Here is a 13367-nt window from a genome sequence, read left to right on the forward strand (position 1 = left end):
TCTTCTTTTCTGGATTCCTTAGTTTCAAAGCTTGCATCATACAAAGCGTAGCGGCAATCTTTTTCAGGAAGCATTCCCACAAAATGCTTGAATGGATCAGTGATGGTTACACCAACATCTCCAACCAAGATCTCCTTGCCTTCTTCAACAATGATACACTTTTTGTCTGCACTGAGACAGAAAATGACAGCCTTCTTTCTTTTCTTGATTTCTTCTGGTGTGGAGCATTTCCTAACTTTCATGTCATAAAAAATACGACATACTTCATCAGCAGCTTGCACTCCTGAGGCCATGTTCACAGTGGCTGTGGGAGGGACGTGGAGGAGGGAGCCGACCGGTGCCGAATCTGCAGAGCGTCCTCCTCACAGAAGTGGGACCCAAAATGGGACATTTCTTTAAAAATATTTATTATTTAGTATTATTGGGTTGTCAGAAAAGTCATGGCGCATTTTTACATAGAAAAACAGAAAAAATATGTTCTGACTTGTCCAATAACCTATTTCTGGATTTTTATTGTAAAAATGTCGTGAGTATTTTTGGTTGTTTTTGATGTATAGAATTGTATTAAAATATTCAGTGTGCTTGTAAACTGCACATACCTCCAACTACCTTACCCCCACATCAAAGGCACACATCCCAGGAAAAAATCATTGGCCTAAGGACCTGCCAGGATCCAAAGGGCTGTTGTCAAAAGAGGAGGCCAAGGTACTCCATGAGACTCTGGAAGGCAGTGAACACCGTGGATGTGATTAGAGGAGCTAGGCGTTCCTCCCCGTCCCTATGTAGGGACAGTGGTAGCGCCCCAGGAATTAGGCCGCCTGTAAAGGAAGGCCAGGGGTTTTCTATCAGAATTGTTCAAGGGCAGCAAGCTGACTTCCTGTCCAAAAGCTGTAAGCAGGGATTTCCAACTTTTCTTTGGAAAGGTGAAGGAACCTTTTTATCAGATAAAACTGTACAGAGGATCTAACTGCAAATCAGATGGAAACAGAACTCTGCTTTATTTGGGTTGAGTGTCGGCACTGAGCCGTGCTGCTCTGGGCTTGCTCTGTACAGCTGAAGCATTGGCTGGACTAGGTGGCTTGTCAGGCCCTTCTAGCTCCAAAATTATGTAATTCTAGCAGACTGAGCATAGGAACCAAGGCTGATTTCTCCAACCTAGTTCAGTAGTTGTTTTCCTAGCAATTGGGTTCTGTATTTGTTTCTTCCTTTATTCTAGTTACTCAAAACGGCCCAGGGCCAGAAGAGGGCAGAGACCGAGCATTATGAAGAGATTGGAGACTATGATTATAACAACCCTAATGACACCTCCAACTTTTGCCCTGGATTACAGGTAACGGGTCCCTCTCTCCTAAGCACAAGAGCCTTTCTACCCTGCTTCCCCTCTCCCCTTTCTGTATGGCAGAAGATGGGAGGAAATTCTGAATCCAGGGGGATTCTGGGTGCAGGGTCTGCCCTCAGGGTGGGAACCTGAGCAGAGCTAAGGAAACAGCCTCAGCCATGGCCGGTCATACCCCAAACCCTGTGCCCGGGAAGCTAGTGCACACACTTCAGGAAACCGGCGGCACACGGACAGGGCCTTGCTCCTGAGCTGCAGAGCACTCCTCTTGACTGTTTGGAGTTACAAAGGAATACGGACATTTTTCTTGCTCTTTTTAAATGATAATATGTACTATATTACTTTATTAAAATACAATTACATTTATTATTAACACATATTAAATAGCTAGGCAGATAAATCACACAGACATGTGAAGGTCATGGAGTCTCACAGGGCAGACTGAGTCTCTGCAGTGTGCCTCAGGAGAGCACGCTGCCAGCACCGCTCTTGCTTCTCACGCTGTGCACTTGTACAAGCCACTCCCCCTCTTTAAAACTTGGTCTGGACTAGATCATTTCCATATCCCTTCCATGAGTTTACTAATGAGATGGTAAAAATATAAACAAAAGAAAGAGGGAATTTAGGCCTCATTTGTGCTTCTGTCCCTGAAGAGAGGGAAAAGAACCAGAAGGATAGTTAATTCCCTATATTTTGCCTGGAGGAGTTAGGATGTTATATTTAGTGAAAATCCAGACTAACCTCTTCACCAATGCCTCTCAAAAGTCAGCATGCATCCCACCTTGGCGTGACTCTCTAGTGAAATATCAGGTGGTCTGTTTTTTACAAACAGTCTGTTTCAAGGCCGTACTAAGCCTCTGCCAGCTTCTGCCAGGCGTAAAGAGCTGTTTCCTTGCCTAGGCCGCCGACAGTGATTACGAAGAGTTGGATAATGTGGAGCCAGTTGGCTCCTTCGACCTCACACCTTATCCTTGCCATTCGCCTAAGACAACACAAGAGAATGGTGACACACCTGACGTCCAAGGATTAGACATCACAACATATGGAGAGTCAAATCTGGTAGCCGAGCCTCAGAAGGTAAGGACAGAGCAGTGGAGAATTACACTGTTTGCCTGAAATCTGTTTAATTTGCTTTTTATGTGAGAGTCATGTCAGTCTGAGATTCTTTTTTTTTTTTTTTTTTTCTGTCTCAATTTTAACCTATTGCTCTTTAAGTGGCTGAGGCTTAAAGTGGGTCTCAGGGAATGAGGTGATGTTAACTAGTTTCGTGTGGAACTAATCGTTCCTTCAAAGATTCTGGTAAGCTGTATAACTAGGGCTGAAGCAGACGCCTAAATAAATATGTGAGCCAAGGTTACAGGCAGAGAAAACAGGCTTATATGCTAATGCGGTGTGGCCAGCTAGCTCTGTGCTCTGGAGAATCATACCCAGATTCAATTTGTATTAAATTGTCACACGTTGAACAGCTTTCTGTTATATACCAGGTAGCAGGCGTGGTGTGTTTATACTTTTTTTTTTTAATAAAATATACTAGGGTGTTTTTTTTTTTTTTTTTTTTTTTTCCCCTAAAGTTTATCAGGGTCTTGTTACCATGATCCAGCCCCAGCCCTGGCCAAACCTCTTCCATGGGCACACTGTGCCCTGCATACTCAGGGGCATCTCCAGGTGCAAACCTGGAACCTTCCCAAGTGGGTGAGCCTCCTGGAGCGGCATTCTGCTCTGAACCGCCACCCAGCCCCAGTGTTCCTTAGTATTTGATTTGCTTATCTCCTGTACACCAGAATGCCAGGCTGGCTTTAATATAGATTGCTCAGTCAAAAAGAAATGCGATCTCACAGGAGGGACTCTGTTTTAGCATGTCCAAAGAGAGCTTTAGAACTGGTTGGAACTGGAGTCCTTCCTTCCTTTCTCTTAGATTGCTACAGGGTGTGTGTGCTTACCAGAGGGGGTTGATTTCTCACACCTCAAGGGTGACGGCCATGCCGTGCCGCAGTCTCTTCACTCTCCTCAGGATCTGGGGCACAAGCACATGCATACCATACCCCCTGTGCGTTTTTCAAGCCACCACGTCTGGGACTCGAACTACACCGTTGGCCATGTGGGACCCAAGTGCCTTAATCATTGCACCACTTGGCTGGCCTGAAACTGGAGACCTTTATTTGAACTCAAGACTTACTGTTATGGGGAATTGATAAATGTTTTTTTCTTCTGCTTGGTCTTACTTAATTTACATACCTATTTCAGGTCAATAAAGTTGAAATTCACTATGCCAAGACTGCCAAAAAGATGGACATGAAGAAGCTGAAGCAGAGCATGTGGAGTTTACTGGAGTTTTCCAGAAAGGGAGCGGGCACAGAGGTAGTGTGCTCCGCTTGTTCTCTGGGTGCCTAGGGGACTGGAGGGAGGTGGCTGGTGTCCAGGGCCCTGAGACACAAGGAAGATGTCGCGCTCTAGGAGATAAATGAGCCCGGTATGCAGCGGCAGGTCACATCAGAGGTGACCCAAATGGTGGGCTAGAGCAGGGGACATCGTCCACCTTGCTGGTAGACACGCAAGGGAAAGCGGCTGTGCCATTGCGGGGCAGCAGTGTTAGCAGCTCGGCACTTCCCCAGTACTGCCCTGAGGGAGATCGGGTACTTACTAATTGCCCGTAGCAATTCGAGTTGATACATGTCTCTTCTGGAAAATAATTGTAACTATGTCTCAGGTACCATAAGATGCTTAAACTCTTCGATATGGTAGTTCTGATTTGGGAAATGTATTCTCAGAAAATAGTGGAAAATAAAATAACTCTTAAAAAAAGAACACTAGGAAGGTAATCTTTATGCTGTCAGATTCTGTTTCTCCTCAGAATAAGATGCAGCCTTGATGACCTTGGTCCAACCCACTGGAAATCTTCAGTTAACTAGAATCCTTCCCTCTTTCTAACTCCTGCTCAAGCAACGTTCGGAGCTTTGCAAGCTCAACTCACTTCCTCCTCCTTTCTCCTGCTGGCAGAGAAGTGAACATGCACGGCCTGATTAAGGACTCTCAGCTGTGCAGTTTTAGAGAACGCTTCATTCATATGCGGGGTCTTCATAAAGTTCAAGGAAAATGTGGATTATGAAAAAACTGGGCATGAATTTCTCATTTTTCCACCAAAATAAACTCATATTTTAATTCCATTTTTCTATAAAAATTTTGAAAGCCGCCTCATAGTCATAAGGTTTTGTCCAGTAAGACAGAACAGAATATAAGTGTAAGAAAATGTGCTTTTTAAAAATGAGGGCTGTTCTGCCAAACGTTCATGTATAAATGACTTAGTACCTTCTCCCTCAGGATGTGGTTCTTTAAAGGTTGACTCTCTTTTTTAATTGTTCTATTAACTTGCTAGAGCATGCGTGCAGTCATCAGAGAGAGAGAGAAAGGAAAGTGAGAAAGCACCCCTGGGGAGTGCGGCCTTGCTGCAGTCCCTTCTCCATTCTCCACTCAGGATTTGGGGCACAGGAGGACAGACAGACAGACACATAGAGACAGAAAGCGAGAAATCACCCCCCCAGGGGGGATGGTCACGCCGCAATCCCTTCTCCTCCATTCCCCTCTCGGGATCTTGGGCACGCACGCACACGCGCCCAGTGTGAGTTTTAAGCCACCAGGTCCTGGACGCGAACCGCGGTCGACTACGTGGGAATCCAGCGACATAGTCATTATGCTAATTGCTGGTTCCCAAGCCTGATATTCTTTCATTACTGTTTATTTGCTAGCATGGAGGCAACAAGCTGTTTTTGTTTGTTTATTTTAAGTGGAAAGTGGGAGTTTACTTTTGTTTTCATTTTGATTTTTTAAGAGAGATTTTTGCTATAGGAAGTATATGAGAAATCACCCCCCAGGGGGATGGCCACACTGCAGTCCCTTCCCCTCCATTCTCCTCTTGGGATCCTGAGCATGCATGCATACGCTCTCAGCATGAGTTTGAAACTTCTGGGTCCAGGAATTGAACCATAGTTGACCATATGGGAGTCCAGCGACATAAGCATTACACCATCTGTTGGTCCCAAATTTACTTTTAAATATGGATTTTGTGCTGACATTAGCTATCTAGTCCAGTTGAAGCTATATATTAGCATGGCTTTTTATTTATTTATTTATTTATTACTAATTTTTTTCCCACAAGGACTCAGAAGCCTCTTTGCAGCCCCTTTACCATGATCGTATTGGCCATTGACAGTCATGTTTACCATAACTAGGTAAATGTCCTTGTCATATTCCAAGGCTGAGGCACCAGTTCTCTTTATAGATTTGTTTTTCCAAAAAGTACTAACTAAGCCAGTGTTTTCATTTCATTCAGATATAGACTTTTCTTTTATGGAGATGCAGCTTGTAAGTTTCTGTTGCTCTTTGAAAAGTGAACTAGCTCTGGGACCAGCAGTTAGCGTAATGGCTATGTCGCTGGACTCCCATGTAGTCGACCACGGTTCTAGTCCCGGACCCGGTGGCTTAAACTCACGGGCGTGTGTGCGTGCGTGCCCAAGATCCTGAGAGGAGAAAGGAGGAGAAGGGATTGCAGCGTGGTCATCCCCCCGGGGGGTGATTTCTTGCTTCCTATCTCTCTGTCTCTGTCTTTCTGGTGAGCGCACGCACCCTATAGCAAAAAAATAAAATGAAAAACTACTCCAAAAAAAAAGAAAAAAAGTGAACTAGCTCTGGGACCAGCAGTTAGTGTAATGGCTATGTTGCTGGACTCCTATGTCATGGACCGCGGTTCAAGTCCTGGACTTGGTGGCTTAAACTCATGCCAGGCACTTGTGCATGTGTGCCCAAGATCCCGAGAGGAGAAAGGAGGAGAAGGGATTGCAGCGTGGTCATCCCCCCGGGGGGTGATTTCTTGCTTTCTGTCTCTGTCTCTCTCTGTCTTTCTGGCGAGCGCACATGCTCTATAGTAAAAACCTCTCCAAAAAAGTGGACTAGCTCTTAATGCCCTACCTGTAATGTGCTGCTTCCGCTAGGCAGAACATGTCGAGAACGGAAAAGAAGGAGCCCCAGAGGAGGTAGCTGACAAGATGCTCAGCGGGCTCACGAAGGACCTGCAGAAGAGGTGTGTGCTGGCAGCCATGGGTGAGCGGGCGGGTGGGCAGGGTATTTGCCATCCCTGCTCTGAGCCCCAGCCGAGGGCGCTGGGCCAGAGCCCTCTGCACACACACTGTGTGATATGACACTTACTTAGAGCAGCTCTCTGTCTCTTCCCCGTGTGGATAGATAAGTTACTATAAAGGGCATTTGTCCATGCCTTAGATGAAACAGGAGGTATTTTACTTCTAAATAAGAAACTAGAAAAACCTGCTTATGAAATGTGAGAAATATTTATTCCTCTGCTTCTCACTAGTCGTGTGTGAGTATTACTCACATTGCTGAATGGGCCTTTGTTCTTAGAACTGCAGAGCCCTCACTAATACTTGTCGCTTTGTTTCTAGCCTGCCCCCCCTCATGGCTCAGAACCTCTCCATACCTCTGGCTTTTGCTTGTCTCCTACATTTAGCCAATGAAAAGGTGGGTAACTATGGTAAGCCTTGCAGTATTTGAGTATTCCCTATCTGTGTCAACTCATTCAAGCTTTATTAGATCTTCTGTGGGCTACCATAGGGCTTTTTCCCTCATTGCCAGAGAGTGTGCATACTCGCTGAAAAGAGACAGAAACAGAATAAAGTGGGGGCAAGTACCCCTAATTGGGCATGGTCACACTTTAGTCCCTTCTCTATTTCTCTGTACTGCTGGGATTTGGGGCACATTTAAACACATACCCAGAATGTTTTTCTAGGCCCTGGGGCTGAGATTCAAACCACCATATGGAATCCAACTCTCTTAACCACGAGGCCCAGGAGATCTTAAATACAGTGATTTGTGTGGCACCTTTGACTTGAAGGATTAACCAGGCACCTAGCATTAACTAAGAAAAAGGCCCTCTGCTTTGTTTGGCAATTGAAATAGTAGGAGGACCCAAACGCAACGTCGTAGACGAAGGTGCTATGACCAGCTCCCCGTCTGAGGACAATGCTTTACTTCACTGGCTGTCAGACTTCAAAGGTAAAGCCTGCCAGTGCCACAGTAGGACATGTGGGAGTGTGGCCAGCAGGTGGCACGGTGGATGAAGTGCTGGACTCCCACATGGCCTACCATGGTTTAAGTCCTGGACCTGGCAGCTTGCTTTCTCAGTTTTTCTCTTTCTCTCTGTTTTTGGTGAGTGCATGTGCTCTATAGCAAATTTTTAAAATAATAATTAATTAAAAACTAAATAATTATTTTATAAAACATGGGGGACATGGCAGAGGAAAAAGGGAGAAATGGGGATGCAAGCAAGACAGCTGAGGAAGAGAAAGTCGTAAATATGGAGGCCGTGGCCAAGAAAACGGAGCTGCCAAGACCAGTGAAGAGAGTCTTGGGAACAGAGCTGTCTGTCGAGGAAGAGTTCCAAAGTGCCGTCTGGGGCAGCATGGCAGATGCCGTGTTGTGCCCCGCCAGCTGTCCCCGGGCCACTGTGGGGCAGTTACTGCAAAGCAGAGGGGGACTCATCTCCTCCAGAGCTTGGAGATGCTCCTGGCGGCATTGCAGTGAGGGCAGCGGAGCCATGCTGTACAGTTGGGTCCCGCCAGACACTTGGTCTCCTTTGATTTCCCCAGCCAGCGGGTCAGCAGTGCACCTTGGGGCTTGCAACAAGGACTGTGGGCTGGCAGGAGCCTATGCAGCGGGCACTGCCCTGGAGCTGGGTTGCCGCAGCTGTCCTCGTGCACCACCACGGGAGTGGCAGAGCTCTTCTGGACTGCAGGGCTGAGGGGTCTGTGCAGGACCTGTCTGGACATCTGCAGCATCGAAGTGCAGTTTAAGATAGGTTAGGTCAGACCCGTGGAGCAGTAGCAAACGCAGGTGCTCTGTATATGCCCAGGAATCCCCGCGTGCCAGCGTGTGGCCTCTGGCCTCACAGTGCCCTCAGGAGTGGTGATCGGCTCCCATCCTAGTCTGCCTGCGCAGTAGAGGATGGCCTTGAATAGCACCGCCACCGATCTGGCCACGTGGGCCTACCACTGGGAGCTGCGGCCAGCTTTTCTTGTGCCAGTTCCTTAACTCATGACTCACCAAGATGACGTAACAACGTTAGTTGGCGGAAGCTGGTATGACTTTGGGTGGGGAACAGGTGCAGAGGAGCCACTGAGCCCAGACCAGATGCTGCGTGTCTCTAACTGCCATGGGACCCTCGGATCGTGACGACCAGTTGGGGCACTCCGGATGGAGGCCAGAACAGGAGAAACCAACTTGGCTCCCAGGGGGTTTGTGCAGAGCCATTGAGGCTGGCTGTCCACCCAGGGGCGGATGCAGCACTGCCAACTCTGGAGAGTCCTCAAAGCCTGAGGAACAGGGGTGGCAGACACACGCCTGTCCATAGTTACAGGAGCGTGAGTCCCCTGCCTCGACACATTCTGAGGTACCTGATGCCAGACACAAACTACGCGACAAAGACATGAATAAGGAAACAATAAATGAAAAGATAAAAGCGTGTACCCTGACAAGGAATCCACAAGTACCTGTGATTAGGATTTCCCACCAGAGGTTGCGGGTGGGCAGGCCGTCCATCTCTGACACTTGGGAGTGTCACTGTTAAGCCGCCAGGGGAGGCCAGAATCTCGTCTCCACCCCACCCTCATGGACATGGGTGCTGGTCTCCTAGAGTGGATGCTCCCAATGCCCAGCACCCTTCCGCTCCCAATTACGATGGCTGCTTATCTCCCTCGTTTGCCCCCGGCCGAGGAGCAGAGGCCGCACGTCTCACAGCCACACGTCCTGCCTGTCCCTCTGAGAGCAGCACCTGCCCTCGCCTGGCCCCCGAGGAAGCTGGGCCTAGGTCGGCAGCCCGCTGCTTGGACCCTGGCTCGGCTCTGCCCCACCGTGACAGTGCAGGCTTAGTCCATTTGGCCGAGATGAAGTCCATCTTTAAGGGCCCAGAGCTCTCGGTGTCTGAAGAATGAGGGGTGGCCACGGCCGTCCAGGGCTGCCTTCGGACTGTTTGAGGAGGTGGGTCTCTTACACCGGCCGTGACGTTTATCGTGACTATTGACAGGGATCTGTGATAACGTGGAGCTTACCCACCCACCAAGAGAAATGCTGTCAGCACCTTGCTCGGCCCGGCTCAATAGCATGCACCGGAAGTACCGGCTGCTCGAGAGACGGCGGCCTGAGTTGGAGGCTGGAAGGCCAGCCTGGCAACAGTGAAAACCTGTCTCTAAAACAGCAGAACAAACACTGCTTCACACTAGAACCTGCCCTCCTGTGGCCGGCTTCTCAGTCTTTCACTCCCACCTTGCCCCCTTCATCCATCCACCTCTGGTAACAGTCCCCTTGGCAGTGCCACGTGCTGGGACTTAGAATCCAGTGTCGAGGCAGGCCCCTCTGCCTCCCTGGCTCTTGTGCCAGCACTGTGAGGCTGATCAGCCAAACCCAGGCACGATCTGAGCTGAAGGAGGCTTGGAGGTTCACCTTGTGCTCCCATCTTTTTTTTTCTTTTTTTTGGAGAGGTTTTTGCTATAGGGCATGTGCACTCGCCAGAAAGACAGAGAGAGACAGAGACAGAAAGCGAGAAATCACCCCCAGGGGGGATGGCCACGCCGCAATCCCTTCTCCTCCATTCTTCTCTCGGGATCTTGGACACACACGCACATGCACCCAGCGTGAGTTTAAGCCACCAGGTCCGGGACTCGAACTGCGGTTGACTACATGGGAGTCCAGCAACATAGCCATTACGCTAACTGCTAGTCCCTTGTGCTCCCATCTTTGGAGGACAGGAAGTGCAGTAGGACGCAGGTGGAGCCTACGCCAGCACCAGCTCATCCCAGCCACCCCTGCACAGCGAGGGAGAGGGTCGGGAGTGAGGCAGGAGAGGCTCTGACAGATGGCTGGCTCTGAGAGGGGCGGGTGAAGACAGTTCTCGGGGGAGGGAGTGGCTGGACAGTAGGTGGGGAAAGCTTTGGAAGGTGGGACAAGCTGGGCAGAGACAAGATGGCCATCCTGGACTAGCTGAGGGATGGGGCTTGGGGTGGGGAAGGGCCGCGTGGGGCTGGGTTGGTAAGTGTCACGGCTCCTGGCGGCCTCCATCTGTCCCCTCAGCTCCTTCAGGTGAAAGAGCTCCACTCTTGGGTACTTTGCAGGGTAAGTGTGGCAGGAACTGTCACGCAGTTGGCAAGGATTAGGAACAGCTTTGGTTTTGGTTTTTAATTTTTTTTTCTTTTAATCTTGCCAGAGGGTGTGTGCACGCACCAGAGAGGAAGCACCCCCGTGGGTGTACTCACAAGACAATCTCTCTTTTCTCCATCCTGTTGGGGGGTGAGAACGCACATGCCCAGTGTGTTTTTCAAGTAGTGGGGCTGGCAGTCTGCCGTGCGGGCTCTGGCTTCCCTTAACCACTAGGCTATAGGGCTGGCCCTTTTCTTTTTTCTTTTCTTTTTTTTTTTTTAAGTTTCTTTCCTTCTTCCAAGAGTGAGCAGGAGAGGTGGTTTCACAGAGTCTCACTCGGTGATATGCCCCAGCTTCAGCCAGCCCTAGATCACAGGTTTACGTGTGACCTCCCACCGTTCTGGGAGGTCTCTGGACGCAAACCCAGAACCTCCCACTGTGGGTCAGTGTCACAGCGTGTCATGTTTTTCCTCTGTCCCACCATCGGGCCCCCCGGAGATGGCTTTGTCATTTTGTCATGCAGAGTATATTGGCTATGATGCAGTCACCATTCCTAGTCGTCACTGCCTGCTTACCTCAGTTAGAATTCATTTTAGGATCCCTTTGTTCTCAGTATATCAGAGTCCATGTGTGCTTTCGTCTTCCCTCAGAATCTAAAGCTGGAAGGAACAGAGGACCTCTCTGATGTTCTCGTGAGGCAAGGGGACTGAGTTCCGGCGATGTCGGCACCGCCTTTCATTGGCCACGCAATCTCCACCCGGGGCGAAGGAAGATGCCGCGGGCTTGCAGCAGAGCTGTGGCCAGCTGTCACCGCGTCTGGTCTTTCCTTCTCTCCGTCAGTCTGGGTGCCATCCCAGCACCTGGAAGCTCTGCCCTGTGCGACCACCTCCGAGGGAGGAGGGCGGAGAGGTGAGGCGGCCCCTCTGGGCCGTGGACTCTGTTCTCTCTTTCTGTCCATGCATAGTGTCAGTTTCCTGAATCGATCTGCGTTGTTTCCACACTTCACTCGTAGGCACCGACTGTTGGCCCTAGCGAACTGCCTAATCCATGTACATAGCATACACCGTGCCTTACTTGTAACTGTAAATACAGTGCTTGGAAATAAAGCCATTTGGGTAACGTGCTGGGGTGTTGGCGTGTCCTCTAGGTAAACATCAGACCTGGTCCTTCCCCGCACGGATGCTCACATGTCAGCTAGGGCAGGCAGTGCTTGCCCTGGAGCAGAGAGGAATCACTGGCTGGAGATTCAGATTTCGAGTCTGGATCTGTATTTAAATGGCTCTGAATTCTGCTGGAGGGTGATGGCGGTCAGAGTTGCTGGAACCCTCTCAGCAGCCCTATGAGGGACACGCTGTTACGCCCATGTTACGGAGGAGGAAACATACGCAGAGGTGACTTGCATGGGGCAGTCAGCTAGCTATCAGAGCGGGGCCTTGAACCACCAGGCTTCCCTAACCACTAGGCTTGTTGGCAGTAATCTGCCTCTGGGTCTGTTCTCAGCCACTCCGTTTACGCTGCCCAGGTCATAGGCTCAGCGGTGGTGGGAGAGCGATGCGGGATGAGTCATCCAGCTCCACAGAATGCCACGTAAAATATCTTCCCGTGACCTCAGAAATAGGCGAGTAAAGGTCGCTTGCAATTTGGAGCCATACAGTCGACATTGGTCCCAGTCATTTTATCCTCAGCAGGTCTTGGAGCTCTGCCAGGGCACCCATCACCGCTCACTTGCTAAGCAGAGATGGTGGTCCGGAGCAGTGTCCATGGTAGTAACTGGCTCCAAAGCGAAAGACCACACACAAAACAGTCCTTGTCCGCGGGTGTGTGCTTTCCAAATCCTATTCAGAAAATGACCTACCCTGCCCTGGGAGAGGGTTGCAGGCTTAGTCTGCCCCTAGTCCGTCACACTTCTCTTTGGGGGTCTGGCCTGGGGCTGAGCTGCCAGTAAGACTCAGACTGGCACCAGCTTTAATGAACTCCCCACACCCTTCACCTGCTTCTCCGCCTCATTTACATGGTCGCAGTGTCTGTAGAGTTAGTTTGGTTGCATATAATAGAAAACCGAAATGAGTGGGTCCTGGTGGTTAAGGAGCTGAATCCCACATAGCCGACTACAGGGCTCAAGTCCCACATCCAGCAGCTTGAAAGCCATGCTGAGCGCATGTGCATGCATGCCCAGAATCCTGATGAGGAGAGGCAGAGGAGGGATTGCAGCGTGACCACCCCCCATGGGGGTATGGGCAGGGCCAGGCATTCTGAAAGTATCTTAGAGCCGACCCGCAGTCTCCCTGTGCCTCAGTCTCTTCCCTTATCAGCTAGCCGTAGTCACCCCTGTGCCAGCTTCGCAGGCCTGATGTGTGCAGAGTGCTGCTGGGGAAGTCGGAGCTATTCAGGCATGAAATGCTGTCTTCTTAACGAACTGCTCCGATCATTTTAAAGACATTCTTTTTCCTTTTTTTCTTTTTCTTTTTAGAGAGGTTTTTTGCTGTAAGTTGTGGGCGCTCACCAGACAGGCAGAAAGTTAGAACTCACCCTCCCCTAAGTGAGGGAGGAACGGCCATGCCACAATCCCTTCTCCATTCTCCTCTCGGGATTTTGGGAATGCACGCACACATGCCCAGCATGAGTTTTAAGCTACTGGGCCTGGGACTCGAACCACGGTTCACTACGTGAGAGTCCAGTGACGTAGCCGTTACACCATCTGCTGGTCCCAACATCATTCTTTTTCCTAATCCCCTGCTAAGGTGAATAGGAAGGTCCTGGCTTCCTATTAGAATTTGCTACACTTTTGCCATTTGATAGACTAGGGGTCCAGGGTCCTGACTTCAAGAAGAGAGTC

At 49.7% G+C, this 13367-nt stretch overlaps 2 protein-coding genes across 2 annotated transcripts in view; one reads left to right on the forward strand and one right to left on the reverse strand.

Moving 5' to 3' along the window:
• The window catches only part of NCAPH (non-SMC condensin I complex subunit H), a 55910-nt gene extending 44256 nt beyond the window's left edge, over nucleotides 1-11654 (forward strand). The window contains exons 13-18 of the mRNA XM_006166559.3: nucleotides 1217-1330; nucleotides 2237-2413; nucleotides 3581-3694; nucleotides 6322-6410; nucleotides 6787-6862; nucleotides 11182-11654. Coding sequence (XP_006166621.1) covers nucleotides 1217-1330; nucleotides 2237-2413; nucleotides 3581-3694; nucleotides 6322-6410; nucleotides 6787-6862; nucleotides 11182-11241 — 630 coding nt within the window. The 3' untranslated portion in view covers nucleotides 11242-11654. The remainder of the gene's footprint in view (nucleotides 1-1216; nucleotides 1331-2236; nucleotides 2414-3580; nucleotides 3695-6321; nucleotides 6411-6786; nucleotides 6863-11181) is intronic.
• Nucleotides 6-322, reverse strand: LOC106733637 (destrin-like; the record flags this gene model as incomplete). The annotated part of the gene is made up of 1 exon (XM_014583384.2): nucleotides 6-322. A coding segment is annotated over exon 1 (288 nt), but the record flags the coding sequence as incomplete, so codon positions are not given.
• Nucleotides 11655-13367: the final 1713 nt, after the last annotated feature.

The sequence above is a fragment of the Tupaia chinensis genome, unplaced genomic scaffold, assembly GCF_000334495.1.
Source record: "Tupaia chinensis unplaced genomic scaffold, TupChi_1.0 Scaffold144276_1, whole genome shotgun sequence".
NCBI classification, from domain to species: domain Eukaryota; kingdom Metazoa; phylum Chordata; class Mammalia; order Scandentia; family Tupaiidae; genus Tupaia; species Tupaia belangeri.